The following is a 16,399-nucleotide window of genomic DNA, read 5'->3' on the forward strand; positions in this document are numbered from 1 at the left end:
GAAAAACTAGATATGACACATATGTGTTTATCAAGATTTATATATGTAGACAGAGATATAAAATCTACTTACCTAATTTTATTTAAAAATGCTGGAAAAATAAATTAATTAGGGAATATGTTTATAATCAGTATACTTTGATTTAGCAGACCCTATAAAATTTCATATAAATGTGAATACATACAAAAAAAATCCTATGTTTTGAATGTCTGCCTAGCACTTTTCTTTCTGCTGGGATTTTGGGTATGTCTGTAAAAGTCTACCTCCATCACCACCCTCAACTCTCAACTTGGATATATTTATTTATTGATATTGTGGAGCTATTTGATCAGATCAACTATCAGGTCACTCATGGTAATTTTTCTTTAGAGGTAGGGAAAGAACAAATTAAATGGAAGAAAGCTGAAAGGGCTTCTTCTGTAACACTCTAATCTGATGTTAACTTCTTGAATAATATGTAAATTATAATATGACCAGCTTTGGCTTCTCATTCTCTCATTCTCCCTTAAATATTTAAAATAAATATATGAATCAAGGTCCTATACATATTGATTTCCAGTGTATATATTTACCACTACTAGCCAAGACTACATTCTACTCTATGTATTAATCCATATTTAGGTGTCAGCATACCAAAATACTCAAGAAAATGAAAGCAACCTGCTTCATTTGGCCCTAGGGCAGTGGTGCCCCCTCTACACAAAGGAAACCTGAGTATAGAACTGTATCCCCTATTCTTACCTGCCACCTGGCATAGCTGAGTAGATGTGAAATGTCTCTATACTACTACAGTATTTCAGCTTTCAACACTAGCAACACAGTTTTTTAAAAAGGTGAAAGGAGGTAAAAATAGTTAAAATACCAGTGTTTTAATCAAAGAACCCCAGGTCTCTTCTACCTGCTTTTTGAATCTAAATTCCAAGGAAACAGGGTCATCAAAATCCATGAATTCAAAAAGAAAAATTAAATGATTAAAAAGTTCTTTCTGGCTCTCCCTAATCCTCATTGCAATATAAAAGGAAATCACTTTAAATGACTTCTTTAGTAATATAACAGTAAGATATAGAATACTGAATATTTCTGGCAACAAAGGAAAGTTATTCATGCAATCCAGAGACTTAGAAATCCTCACATTATTCAGTAATCCAATAATTTTCACCCACTTTCTCATCAAAACATTTCATAAAGCAGTTATCTAAAGAGTGAAACTGATTCATTCCTTTCTCCACTGGTACAAGCCCTGACTGAGTAGCCCAAAGTTAAGTGGCAGAAAGGAGAAAGGAAAAGTTGTGGTGGGTGTCCCTAGAATTGGCCCAGGGGTTTTACTGATGCATCAAACAGAAAACACCCTTGTCCCTCTCTTTTCCTCTTCCAGGCTGCTGAAGTTTATACATACCAATACAGTAATCACCAACAGAAAGATTAATAACCTAAAAAGTATAACAACAACACATCCAGTTGAACATGATATAAGAACAGGGAGATTCACATCTTTTTAAGTAGTCTATATACTATGCATAACTTTTCGAGTAGGCATAATCCAGCCTAGAAATAGACTACTGCCTTAGAATATTCCCTAAAGTTTCTTCTTGCCCTAAGATTCTAAAAGAAAGGCTTTTACATGACAAACCCCCACAGGAAAATACTTTTGGCTAGGGAATCCAAGCCGGATTCTCTTCTTTGGGGTTTACATATTAGGATTTTGAGTGGAGATGGGGCTTTCCCAAACCATGCATTCCTTCTCCCATATTACCCTGGCTCCTCTCTTGGCTTTACCCCTACAGACTCCTACTCTTCCTGTAACTCTCACCTGAAATGCCACTTCCCATAGCCACCATTCCCCAGCTCTCAGGCCTAAGTTTGAGTCCCATTGAACCTCAGACTTCCTCTATCCCAGTAAAACATGGTAGATAATTTTATTTATGGAAATTCCAAGAGCTATTTCCCTAAAGTAAACATATTCCAAAGTGGGCATCATAACACTCCCAGGAGGCTGCATGTGATCAAAGGGTTACTGGGCATGGGCATCAGCAGCCTGGTAGAGGAAGAGAGGAAGAAGGGTGTTTTCTGTTTGATACATCAGTAAAACCCCTTGGCCAACTCTAGGGAAACCTACCACAAAGATCTACACTACTCTGGTGTTTCTGGAGGTAGACAGGGATGGTTTACTTACTTTGTTTTATTGTTGGGGATGTTGACAGGCAAAGGCAACAATCAAGGCCTTGGATTCTTGGACATAATCAAAGACTTGGATTATATTTTTCTAAGATTTTACACCTAACTGTGAAAGAAAGTTGAACTTTATATTAAAATTATTCCTTAAAAACTGAGAAGAGTAGATTTTCACCATGACTGTTAGGCCTTCAGACCAAAGGTTAAAGGAGTATACACTGAGAAGGCATGATTCAAAGGATAAAGAAGAACTACTCTGGGTCCAAACTGAGAATCAAACACACACAGTACTATGTGACTTCACTAAATTGAGGAAGCCTAAAAAACTCATTAATGCAAAATAAAATCCGATATTAAACTCATCTCTTTAAACTACTAAATTGAAAGAAGTAGATGAGAGTGGAGTCAAATTGGTCTCAAAACTACTCCTGCCTCACCTGCACAGGCATAGTAGGCTAGGGATTTGGCTAATGCTATGGACTTGCAGTAAAACAAGCTTGGCAACCATTGGCAAATCTGCTTTGGGGAATGTCAATGAGGCACAGAGTTAAGAGCTTGGGCTTTTGACTCAAGACTACCTGGATTTAAATACAGGTTCATACAGTTGCTATGTTTATACTTCAATTCCTCATCTGTAAATGACGGTAATAGTTTACTCAAAATACTTTTTGTGGAGATTATACAAATATTTAATATGTAAAACAATGTCAGATATTTAGTAAGCCGTCAATAAATACTACTTACTATCCCTATGATTACTACTACTAATAGACACCACCAGAGAAACTGGAAGGCAGTACTGTGCCAAGGATAGGAGAAAAGGATTCTGAATCAAGTTAAAGTATGTTAGCAAAATAGTTCAGGAAAGAGGAGCCCTAGAAGCAAAGAAGCACCATTTCATGGGTATCTTTAGAGTCTGGTGTTGGAGATTATCTATGGACTCAGAGCCACAGCACTGATTTCACTAACAGATTTTCTCATTGCTCTCCATGGTAGAGAGTAGCTGGGATTCATTCATACATGGCATCAAGCCAATGGATCAACCAACAGAAAAAAACATTTCCATTTTAAGTTCAGATTGGGAGAACTTTTACAGAGAGCCATCAACTAAGGGGCTGTGGAGTTCAAATGTTTCACTTAAGTCTCTGTAGAAATAATAGCCCGGATTATTCTCAGATTTCATCACACCCAGAGTGCCTTATTAATTCTCCCTGTTGGTGAATGGCAGCTAAAAAAAAAAAAATGGTAGAAAGACTGAGTCTCCAAATGATATGAATGATTCTGTATCACATGACTAGAATATTTAAATGGAGAATATTCTGAGATCATTTCAGAATAGAACAGTCTGTTAAGGTTTTACAGAAGAGGCAGGTATAGAATGGGGCTTTACATTCGATTCAAATAATACAGAAGGTACCAGAAGGTTGGGGTTATAGAAAGCCATCCAATCAGATATTAAATGACATCAACAGTTCAGAGGAAAAAAAAGACAAATTTTTAAGAAATCTGAAAAAAATGAATTTGTTTTTTCTGGAGCAGAATTCAAATAGGAGAGTAATGAGAAGGAAGACTGGGGAAATAAGAGAAAACAGCATATTAGATAGCCTTGTATCTGTAGATAAGAAGTTTAAACTTAAATTATAAAGGAGGAAAATCACTACAGATTTTAGGGTATGATTCTGACAGTAAGATGGATATGAGAAACAAAAAACTGGAAACAAAAATGCCTAGAAATCTATTCATTTCACTTAGCTGTCTTACCAAAAACAGGCTCATTTTGTCTAAAATCCTGTCATACTTTATCTGTATCTCTTTTATAATGATGATTTAGTCCATTCTCACACTGCTAAAAAAGACATACCCAAGACTCAGTAATTTACAAAGGAAAGAGGTTTAATTGACTCATAGTTCAGCATGGCTGGGGAAGCCTCAAGAAACTTACAATCATGGCAGAAGGGGAAGCAAACATGTCCTTCTTCACATGGTGGCAACAAGGAGAAGTGCCAAGTAAAAGGGGGAAAAGCCCCTTATAAAATCATCAGATCCATGAGAATTCACTCACTATCAAGAGAACAACACCATGGGGGTAACCACCCCATGATTCAATTACCTCCCACCAGGTCCCTCCCATGACACGTGGGGATTATGGGAACTACACTTCAAGCTGAGATTTGGGTGGGGACGCAGACAAACAATATCAAATGATTCGCTTTGTATGTATCATACTTTATCTGCTAGAGATATCAGAGTTTATAGGTTAAGAGCATGAACTCTGGGGTCAAGGCTAAATGAGTTCAAATCCCAGTTCCACTAGGTCCTTAGCACCTATCTGTGCCTCAGTTTCCTTATCTATAAAACAGAGATAATATAAAACCTGACTCAAATTGATGTTACGAGGATTAAATCACTTAACACATGTAAAGTGATTAGAATAATGCATCTCACACAATAAGTAGTATGGTTAGTTATTATCTGTGTCAGATTCAACACTGTATCTCCAAAAATATTAGCACAAAAGTAAGTACTTGATGATTGTTGAAAGAATGAATGGAAACAAGCTAGTTTAGCCATGTGGGAATGTGACAGAAAAACAATAGGATTTAGCAAATGATTAAATAAAGACAGTGAGGGAAAAGGAAGATGCAGGTGCCCCTGTGATATCCAACTTGTATGACTGAGAGAATAACAACAGGATTAAGGGAAGCCAAGAAAGGAAGCCATTTCGGAATAAAAGCACGTGGAATGTTTGGTTTTAGATATCTTGAGGCTAAAATGACAATGAGTCACAGCAGCTTTAGCAGCACTGGGATTCTGGGGAGGAGGAGAAGTCTAGCCATAATTTTAGAAGGTGACTGCAGAAGAACTTTAAGGATATTGCTTTGTATTTTCTTTAATTAGGACTACCTTCTCTCCACTGAATTCAAATTAATTAGGTGGTGTTGTGTTCATATTCATCATCTTATCTAAATCACCTTAATTGATATAAATTATAGTTGAGTACTAAACATTACAACATTACATGCAGTAAAAGAAATCCATATTTTAAAAGATCATTCAAGCATTTTATTAGGCTACCTCTATAACTAAATAGTAAAATATTAAAAATGATGATAATAAAAGATGACTGAGAACTTACCCTGAATCACAGAAACAGTTCCACAGCCCTTGGCCATGACTCCAGAGTAAGCGATTAAAAACCCGGTTGAAAATCCGATATAAATTTACTTCTTCGACATCAGGCACCTTCCAGATGCGTGGAAGAACCGTACGAATGCTTGTTTTCACTATGTCCAAAACCTAGTGGAAAAACCAAAGTACTTATGATCTAGGAATGTATATCTGTGTCTAAAATTCAAAGATATGGCTTGAGCCCAGGAGTTCCAGACCAGCCTGGGCAATATAGTGAGAACCTGTCTCTACAAAAGTTTTTTAAAAATTAGTCTGGCATTATGACCCACATCTGCAGTCCCAGCTACCTGGGGGGGCTAAGATGGGAAGACTGCTTGAGCTCAAGTGGTCAAGGATGCAGTAAGCCATGATGAAAAGTAAAATAAATAAAAATAAAATTCAAAGAGGAACACACACACACACACTGAACAATAGTATAGAACAAAAAGTCTAGAAGTAGGCCCATGCATTTATGAAACTTCAGTATATGACAGAGGCAATAACTCAGATCAGTGGATAGAGATTTTGAAATTATAATCTTTATGGATTAGATGAAGAAAAGATAAAGCTGAATCCCTCATTAAAAAGAATCAACTCTAGAGGGGCTAAGGTCTTACATGTTAATAAAAATAAACTATTCTATATCTCAGTGGAAAGTATAGGAGAGTATTTATTGAACCATGGGCTAGAAAAATACTACTTAAGTCACAAAAAGATATGGACCATAAAAGATTAATAGATTTTGATTATATAAAAATTAAGAACTTCTGGTCATTAAATACACCTTAAAGAAAATAAAAGACAAACTTACAAACTGCAAAAATATATTCAAATAATATATATCCAAAAAAAGATTAGTATCAGGAACATATAAAGAATGTTTACCAAAATTTTTAATAGAAAAAAAAGGACAAAACATTACAAACAGGCATTTCAGAAAAGAGGAAATAAATATGCCCAATAAACATAAAGAACAAAAATTAAAGTTATAATAAGATATCCACGTAGTTGACAAAAATTAAAAGTCTGATGATATCAAGTGCTAGAGAGGATATGGAATCTGCCGGGTCTCTTAGACATTGCTAGTGTGAGTACAGATCGGTGCACAAATTGGAAAACGGTCTGGCATTATCTCCTAAAGTTGAAAATTAATATCCCTATGGCTCAGCAGTTTTACTTCTGAAATAATCTCTCACAGGTAAAAATAGGAGGTGGCCTGTACAAGAACGTTCATAGCAGCTGTTAACAATTGTAAACACCTAGAAACAATCAAACTCTTCAACAATAAGAGAGTGAATAAATGAACAGTGGATACTCACCCCCTCTGGACTATTACACAGTATTAATACAGTAGTCAAAATGAATCAAATATGACACACAAGACAGAACATCTTCATAATAAATGGTAAGGTAAAAAATGTACTAGAGGCCGGGCGCGGTGGCTCAAGCCCTGTCTCTTATACACATCTAGATGTGTATAAGAGACAGGAGTGAACACTGAGTTCAAGAATATAGCTACCGGGGAAATGGGGAGCCAGGGGGATGGAAGGGAATCATTTGGTTATATACGTTATTTCCAAGAATCTAGCTTTTGATTTGGGTGTTGGGTTCACAGGTGGTATAGTAAACTTCAAAACACTAAATAACACTAAATAAAAGCAGGCCATGCACAAACCAATCATGAAAGAGTATCGTGAAATAAGGACTATGATTAATCTGGACCACTGAAATCCTAGAGGTCCTAAAAAATTTGTAAACCCCAAAAAACTCTTTTGTCTAATTCACATATACTTGATACTTATGCAATGTAGGTTTTTCCAATAAAATTCTTTTGTAAAAAAACAAAACAAAACAAAGAAAAATAAAATATCAAATACTAATATTCTGATCTCCATTCATCAAAGTGGATTTTTCACTTTTTATCTAGCTATAATTATGGCAACTGCCTATAAAAATGAAAGTGAAAGATGAAAAGGGAAAAAGACTTTCAAACATAAAGACTAAATAAAGACATTTCTCTCAACAGACACAAACATGAAGAATTGGAAGCAGATGAAAGAATGATTTGTTTCTCTTTTAAACAGCAATATTTAAAGAAATGATGTTAGTTATCTCTGATCAAGGCAAATTTAGAATAAACATTTGTTTAAAAATAAATTTAGTAAAAAGTTTTCAAGGTGATATTTATAGAAGACTAGGAACTACAGCTTCTCACAGGGAAATGCGTGAGCAGCAGCATTCCTTCCCTTCCTGTTCCAGCTTCCTGCACTGTGATGGGGGCAGTAATACAAATCCTACTGTAGGTCAGGGTGTGTCCTAGGGGAAGGGGCAGAGGATGAGGAGGGAAAATGCAATCTGTAATAAAGTTGTGTGTGAAAAACTCATGGAAAGGCTCATTATTACAGGTAACAAATGCTTCATTATAAAGAGGAATATCTTAAAACCTTTCACAATAATACTGAAATGTGAGTATCAAGGCATTAATTCCTGCATTTATTTTTTACAATTTTAATTTAAGCTATTAGTTTAACTCTTTATATTTTTTAGTGTAGAAAGCAGTGCGCTCATGACTATGTGATATAAGAATCAACACTAGCTGTAAATGAGAAATTTAAATCATCTTTCTTCTCAATTTTCCTTTCTACTTTCTGTCAATATATTAGTAAGTAATAATAGGCCAAAAGTCATAATGCAGAAAGGAAAGAATAAGAAAGTAGCCAAGATAACCCATATATTAGTCTCAAGGATAAATATGAGTTATATAAAATAACTGAAATTGAAAAGTGTTATTGATACTGACAATTTTAACATTACCTTAAGTTCATCAGTATTTACATTATATTATAAAATGATTATTCAACTTTAAAATGATAAAGGATTTGAGATCATGGAGTATTCATTCATTTCTTTTTAAATACACTTCAAGGGCAACTAACATGTATCATCTGCCTGCTCTATGCCAAACACTGTGCTAGGTACATTACTTAGATTATTTTGACCACTACTCTGCATATATTTTCTTCTTAATTTAGAGGGAATTTTAATAGCATGACAGTACCATATTCTAGCCCATACATGACTAAAAGCAGCAACTTCAGAATGGAACCAGGGAGTTAGGGATGGGGAATGCTTCTGCTCCATTCCTAATGTTTTCTTCAATATGGAGGTGGAAAAATCTGCAGGCATCATGGTACTCCATCAGGCACCCCTATCTAAGAAGCAATTTTCCAGATTGGTGAGACTGGCATGGTCTGGGCAAACTAGGCACATTCTCCTTCCTGTCCAGAGCAAACTACTGGGAATGCACATTCCTCTTTGCTTCTCTTTGCTTTCAGTTTTCAAGGAGCCTCTCCAAGAAGGCAAGCTTTGGTCCTGGGAGACCCACCCCTAATTGGAGGACATTGAACAACACAAACTGAGGGAACAGGAACCCAAATCCTTCAACTCTCCTCTGAGTCTTCACATAAGCTCTTTCCTCTGCCTGAAACAGTCTTCTCCTATCTCTTCATCTGATAAACTTCTATGTTTCACTTTAAATGCCACTTCCAAGGGAAACTTTACCTGTCACTGAACTATTGTTTGATATCTTAATGCCCAGTTCTTCCTTTATTAGCAATCATCCTATTTTATTTTAATTTCCTGTTTAATTAATGGAGAGTGTTATACATATAAAGGGAGGAAATTGTGCCCATCTTGGTAATAAAGTTACCAGATCCCCAAGGCTTAAGACAACGTCTATCATTTAGTAGGTTCCTGTCTTAGTGAGTCATTCCTTGCAAGAAAGTAACACCTATGTAGACAAGGTAAAAATCATTGAGAGAACTTACCATGTGCCAAGCACTGTTCCAAGCACTTTAACATATATTAACTCATTTAATCCTCAAAACAAAAACATGAGGTAGATACTATTGGTCCACAGTCCCTTTCCAAAAATCTCAAGCCTAGATTCCATAATCATACATATTATTATTTCTGCAGGAAAAAAATGTAAATATTCAAACCAAGAGATAGACAAAATAAATACATAACTTCTTGTCAGGTCATTGTCACCAAATGAATTCAGGTGGGTTAGGTTTTGCTGCTTAGCGGTTATGAAAATTTTTTTGGTTGTGAAAACATTTTGGATCCCCATTTTATGGAGGAGAAAACTTAGGCACAAAGCAGATAAGCAACTTGCCCAACATTACCCAACTCATTGTATCCAGACCTACCCTCTTAACCACATCCAGCACTGCCTCACAATTTAGTTTTTCCAGATGCCAGTAGCAAAAGCCTAGAAGAGAACCCCATTATCTCTTCTTAGATTCAGATTCATCTCTAGTCCAATGGTATTTTGAAGGAGGGTGGGATCACTGTGTACAAACAAGGTTGCCTAGGCACCCCCTCCTTTATGGCTATGGAGTATGGAATAGTTTGTTTAGAAGGCTATACAGATGGGGAAGCAATGACTGTACTTTTAGCAAAACTCTCACTTATTAATTTTAAGAAAGCACAGATCAGATAGGCAAGAAATCAGACTGGAATGAGATAAATTAGTGCCAGTTCTACTTGTGATGCTTTTTTGGATTTCTGGTGCTTTGGGGATTGAAGAAATTGGGTGGAAGATGAATAATTTGTGAAACACAAAAATAAATGATCAGCAAGATGCCCTCGTGTTTATCTGTGGGCTTAAGTGAGGCTAACTTATAGAATATAGGTATCCATTTCCTTACATTATGACTTTTAAAAGCATCCCAATCCAACATTAAGCTCTCCAAGGGAAAAAATAAATAGGAGATTCAGTCAATGACAACATAAATAAAATGAAAAGATTTGTCTTTTCCATACGAAATATAGCACATTTGAAGGCATAAAGCACACAGACAAATTCATATTTTGTAAGAGCATACAGGTGTTGAATGACAAACTGCTCCATATGGCTGAACAGTTGGTCCTAAATTAAAATAATGGCACAAGGTGAAGGCGGTTTAGAAATAAGATTAAAATCACTACATGCTGTACTAATGATGCATGCAGCAGCGATGGCTATAGGGTAAAGGCATCTTTGCTGATACAAAACGAACAGCTCTGAACAGCATCTATGTCAGCCTGAATAAAACAGAGATGGAAAATAGTATCATCAAAATGCATGCAGAAGCAGCCACGGTAGGTATTAAAAATAAATTGCTATTTAGAGAAGTAATACTTGATGAACAAGGATCTCTTAGCACCCTAAAATAAATGCAAACCTTACTATCATTAGTGATTTCTCTTCATCCTCCAGTCTTAGTTTATGTCTAGGTATCACATCAGATAGTAAGCTTTTCAGCAAATCTGGCATTCTTCGCAGCCCACCAACACAGCTATATTTTCATACTTCAGATATATTCCTCACAAACTATATAAAGCAACTGCATTCTTGGCAGAAAGCTAAATTATGCAAGTATGGAGTTACCACAACATGACATTAAATAAGATTAACTACTTCTATTTTCACCTGGTGAGGGTTCTTTTCAGGATTTAATTCCCATACCCTTGATCTTTACATTTTACATCCATTAAGGAAAATATGAAGGCAAATAATTTTTTTTTGTTTCCAAGAACAGAAAACAGGAAAGCATGTGGAAGACTCTGTGTGTATGTCATTTTAATCTTGGAGCTTTACAACAGGCTAATAAACAACCACGAATGCCTCAATCCTGGAACAGGAAAAGTGAGATACGTATTTCAAGAATTAAGATACTTAAATAAGAGTCTTGTGCCACCATACCTTGAATAGTGCCTGGGGCATGGCAGTCCCTCAATAAATATCTGTTGAATGCATGATTAAGTGAGCAAATAAATGAATGAGTAAACAACTCTCAAAATCCCTAACAGTGTCTAGCATATTATTTGTATAAAATTGGCAACCAATAAATGTTTGTTAAATTAAAATGTATCACGCACAGCCTTTGTGGCAGCCATGGAGATGTGCCACTTAAATTAACATGTTTCAAAGAACGCAGTTAGCTGAAGGCTTCCCCACTGGGTATCCACTGCAATATTCAAACCATGCTTACACTCTCCCAAGATAGTTCCCAGGCAAGGATTAAGCATGGCTGGGATATGAGTGAAGAGCTATTTCTGCTCACTCTGATCCCTCCAACGCCAGTCTTTGTTCTGGGCTCCCCACCAGCCTGACCATGACTTTCTCAGAGATCCATTAAAGTCTGAGGTTCTTCCTACCCAGTCCTCCTCCCTTGCATTTACTGGAGTCAGACCTGCATTGTAGTCCTAAGGCTCTTCCTGCCTACTACTTGAGCTCTCTCTCCCCATTATCTTCCTTGGGTGTTTTCCACTAAAAAAAAAATAAAACCTTTCACTGTTAATTCCATCTTAGTGTCTACCTCCCAGAAGATTAAGCTGGTAAAGCTTTTCAATGATTATTGACTGACATTACAGCCAAAAGAAGGATGGACCTGATTAACATGCATCCAATGTAAATTAGTTAAGTCATTAGCTTTCTAAACAGATACATTTTTATAATGTCTAATTCTGCATTCCACAGCTGACCTACATTTCCAGGTTTCTTTTAGTTTCTTAGATGCAGTTTCTAGCTTTATAAGACAATAGCACAAGTTTCTGATAGCCAAATAAATGATCAACATGTTATAGGCCAACAGACGATTTTTATACACCATTTCTATATATTCTATACAAAAGAATACCCCATATGAAGAATTCTTAGTAAAATAAAATACATCAGAGAAACAGTCTGACATGGGGAATCTTAGTAGAAAAGAAAACATTTCAGCCTGCATTTTACCCCTTCTAAGTCTAGAGTACATTCCCTTATGATGTCTCGCTTTATCACAAGGACCCTTCAATACTTAACGTTGTAAACCTCAGAGAAGTTCTGAGAAGTCACCTGTCCAAGTTAAAGGCCATAGGCAATACTGAACTCAAGTCCATACTGCCTCATGAGATGTCCACTACAATTTCATGTAATGAAAAGACATCTAGTAACTCTTTCTATTACATGCTTTTGCCTCTCTAATTTCACCATATAAAGTATTTTTTCAATGCACTTTGACTCATTATTATATTAGCTCTTATATTGTCAGGCAAAAAAAATATTTCAGTCAGTTGCTGTCTGGTCACTTTACCTCTGATTTTATCTGAAATAAACTTCAGGTAGGGAAGAGGTAGAGAAAAAAATTATATATTAAATATGTGTATATAATTAAATCAGCTAAACACATTTAAATTTGTTCCAATGATCATTTCCAAAATTACCTCTATATTTTACTCTTATTCCTGTCTGGGGTAAATTTTAAGTATTTCACGTAATTAATTCTAATGCTACTTATTAAGTAGACAAACCTTTTTTAAAAAAAATCCCAATGAGAATCTGTTTACACGAGAGTTCAATACCTCTGTTGCTGGCTGGTTTGCACTGCTGGCTGGCTTGATGATTTGTATTCATGATATGTATATTTGTTAGGCTTCTTTTTGTGAATATAAATAAAAGAACCTATAAATTTTGGCAGGGTTAACTTTATAAAAATGGAAAGTTTTACAAAACGTTATAGTAAAGTTTTAATATAAAGCTCCTTATATTAAAATAGTTACTCATGGGTAAGGGGTCTTAAATTACCTGAATAAGGGGAAGAATGTCATCACAGAATGAAAGCTGCTGAAAGTTGTCTTCTGCTTATTTTCACAGACGTGCCTCACCTTTCACTACATATCTGAGAAATTTGAGCCTGTTTTGGGAAAGCCTCTTAAAGAATAAAATTGTTGAAGGAAGAAAAGGAGCCCCAATAATCATGAGAATAGCAAGAAAAATTGCTACAAACAAGTTGCACCTGTTTAAATCCTAGGCTTCCACTTGTTTTCACAGCCTGGGAGTAGCATTCCTCAGCGACTTTCAGGGCTCCATAAAATTGGGCATCTTTGCAAGATAAACTTGCTCTAGTTAAGATCAGCCCTTTCTGTTCTTTTAAGAGCCAAAATTCAAGATACGAATTTTTCTGCCAAAAATATAATTGTCTATTAAATTATCTATGTAGAAGAATGACAGTAAACGTTTGGGTAGTGCAAACTGTGGGACTTTAACAAGCTTTTACTGAAGACAGAATACATCGTTACTTTCTGCAAGCACAAGGGAAACCCAATACCTTTGATTTATACCAAAGGAAGAAGTCACAAAGAAGCTCAAAAAAAAAAAAAAAAACTAGCAGGGTATAAAAATGGTAATAAAGCTCCTCCCCTCACATTAGTGCTTCCACTCCCTCCACATAACAGTGTATGATTAATACTTAAAGGTGGTTGTACCTCTGAGAACTGGAAGAAAAGATTATATAAAAATAGTTCACTCCTATATTCTTAGAGTAAATCAGTATCAAAGAAGTGGATACACTGGTATATGTACTCAGTAGTAAATTTATAAACAAGCATTTATTTTTCCTCTAAATGTAGAAAGTCAATTGAGCATAACAACCCTATTGAAATTGTTTCTTCCAATTCACAAATATTATTATTCACATATATCATTTAATCATCCCATCAATGTTTATCAGGCCTTCTCACATCACATGTATAAAACAGAATAGCACTGTCTTATTATTCCTGTTCAAATAAACATATCACTAACTAGTAAGGAAAGACGGCCACGGAAAGAAGCAGCTACCTTGCTATTGAGTCTAGAATTAAAAGTCTAGAATGGAATCAACTTAACAAAAATTGACAGAAAGCCCCCTGAAGGTAACTACAAAATGAGACCCGTCCTCTGGCTTTTTAGAGGTATGAAAAAATTATCCATAAATTTCTCAAGGGAGATCATAAGTTAACTGAATACAAAGTGCCATGAAGATTGAAGTAGGGAAAGATACCTGGTTGTAGGGGACTCCAGATGCTTTGTGAAGGAGATGGAGCTGGATCTTCAAAATATGTGGTGTGTGAGATTGTAAAGAAGGGATTCTACTTAGCAAGGACAGCCGAAGCAAGGTCCTGGGGTCAGGGAGAGACACTCTCTGCCTCTTTCCCTTATTCCTACCTCAACACAAAACAAACGCACAACACCGTTACTTCACAAGCCCTTTCCATGGAGATGTCTTATCACTGTGATGAATGCTCATGTACAAAAAAATCTTTTATACATTCAGGCAATTATTCTGTAGGATGGAATGCTGGAAGTGGTTTTGCTGACTTATAAAGATTATGAACATGTCATTTTAATAGATATTACAAATTATTTTTCTAAAGACTTGTACCAATGTACTCTCTTTCTCTCTAATAGTATAGCAAAGGCCCTTTTACTCATACTATTTCCATCACCGGATATTATGTGTCTTATTAATTTTTGCCCATATGATGTTTTTTACTTGCTTTTTCTTCTTCATTAGTAAGGTCAAGGATCTATTTACGTGTTAAATGGCTATGTGAAATCCATATGTTGTCTTTTCATGGTCTTTTTATATGCTTTGCCATTTTATGTGTCAATACTTATAGGCAAGTTTCTTTTGCTGATTGATTTGCAGAAGGTATTGGTTCACTAGTGTTACTTTTCATTTTATGTGCTACACTTATCTGTCCTCCTCAAACTCCTCCTCTATCCCCCACCCAATTGCCCTCACAACTTCTGCCTTTTAAGATATTTTTTACCTTTCATAAGATTTTAAGTAATCAAATCTGTTGATATTTTAATTTAAGCCTTCTAGGTTTTAGGTATTTTCTTAAGATGTTTTCCCACTCTAAGATTATAAACTTATCCTTCTGTATTTTCTTCCAAATCTTTAATATTTTCTTTTTTACATAGAAAACTGCAATTATATGAAGTTTGTTTTTATATGGTGAGAATTAAGGCTCCAACTTAATTTTCTTACAAATAGATAGTTGCTTCTGTACCACTGAGTGGAAAAACCATCTTTTCTCTATTGGTTTCAAATGCCACATTTATCCTATATTATTAATATCGTACTATTTTTTTAAATTACCAACTTACCCACACTTCTCTCTCTTCTAGATTACAAAAATTTTACGGACTTAAGGAAATTCAGGGTTCCAATTCGAATAAAAAGTCCGTATCTCCACTAATGGAAACCAAAGTCAGCAACCTGAAAACATATTCAGGGCTTCCCATGTGTTTTGCAATCTGCTTCTGTCACCAGCTTTACTATACCCTCCTCAACAGTGTACTCTACGTGGCACATGGCAGGACACTAAGCAAGTATTTGTTGAATGAGATAATGTGCAACAGTGAGTTCAGCTTACTCAGATAAAAGTATATAATTTAAGAGTCATCATGTAATCAGCATCAAGTTTTAGCTTATTCATGATAATTCTGAGAAAGGGCAAATGATAGTTTGTATTATTGAAGGAATTCAACAACTTCACTCTGCTACTAAAATAGCCTATCTCCCAGAAAACAGTATTACAGTGCAGTTGATGGGCCCTTCACCGTGCTGGCCACTCCACTCTTCCACTCTCCAAGACAGCTATTATGTACCTTATACTCTCTCCCCAAATCTCCAGAAGCCCTCCCCACCGGAAGAAAACTTTCCCATCTTCCCACCACATTCCCATGCACCTGCCTTCCCTCCTGTTAGAATAAATGCTCTTGATTAGGAAAATCCTCCCCCTCTCACAGCTTACTTACTCAAGAACTTTTTATCACCTCTCTTTTCTGTGCCATTCCTCTCTTCTAAATCGTTCTCATCATCATACAAACTAAAAATACCTTCATCTTAAAAAAAAAAAAACAAAAAAAAAAATCCTTGTTGGCCCACATTCCTCTTCATCTACCACCACATTTCCCATTCCCCTCTATAGCAAAATTCCTTGAAAAAGTGCCTGTAGTAACTGTGGTGTTTTGCTCTCCACTTTTCTTCTTCTTGTACATATTCCAAGTTTTACTCCCCACCACCCCGCTAAATTTATGATTAGGGTCATCACTAACATCCACATTGCCAAAAATTACAGTCAGTTCTCAATGCTCAGCTTACAACCTCTGTCAGCAACACGTGACACAATTGATTACTCTGTCCTTAAAATAATTTCTTTACTTGACTTCAAGGACACCCAGTTCTCATGGTTTCTT

The 16,399-nt window shown here is 35.8% G+C and overlaps 1 protein-coding gene across 1 annotated transcript in view; it reads right to left on the bottom strand.

Annotated features, from left to right (window-relative positions):
• TTLL7 (tubulin tyrosine ligase-like family member 7) overlaps window positions 1-16,399 on the bottom strand; it is a 133,085-nt gene that overhangs the window by 14,211 nt on the left and 102,475 nt on the right. The window contains exon 19 of the mRNA XM_011977779.1: window positions 5,309-5,469. Within this exon, the coding sequence (XP_011833169.1) occupies window positions 5,309-5,469 (161 nt within the window). The remainder of the gene's footprint in view (window positions 1-5,308; window positions 5,470-16,399) is intronic.

This window comes from Mandrillus leucophaeus, unplaced genomic scaffold (assembly GCF_000951045.1).
Source record: "Mandrillus leucophaeus isolate KB7577 unplaced genomic scaffold, Mleu.le_1.0 Scaffold184, whole genome shotgun sequence".
NCBI classification, from domain to species: Eukaryota; Metazoa; Chordata; class Mammalia; order Primates; family Cercopithecidae; genus Mandrillus; species Mandrillus leucophaeus.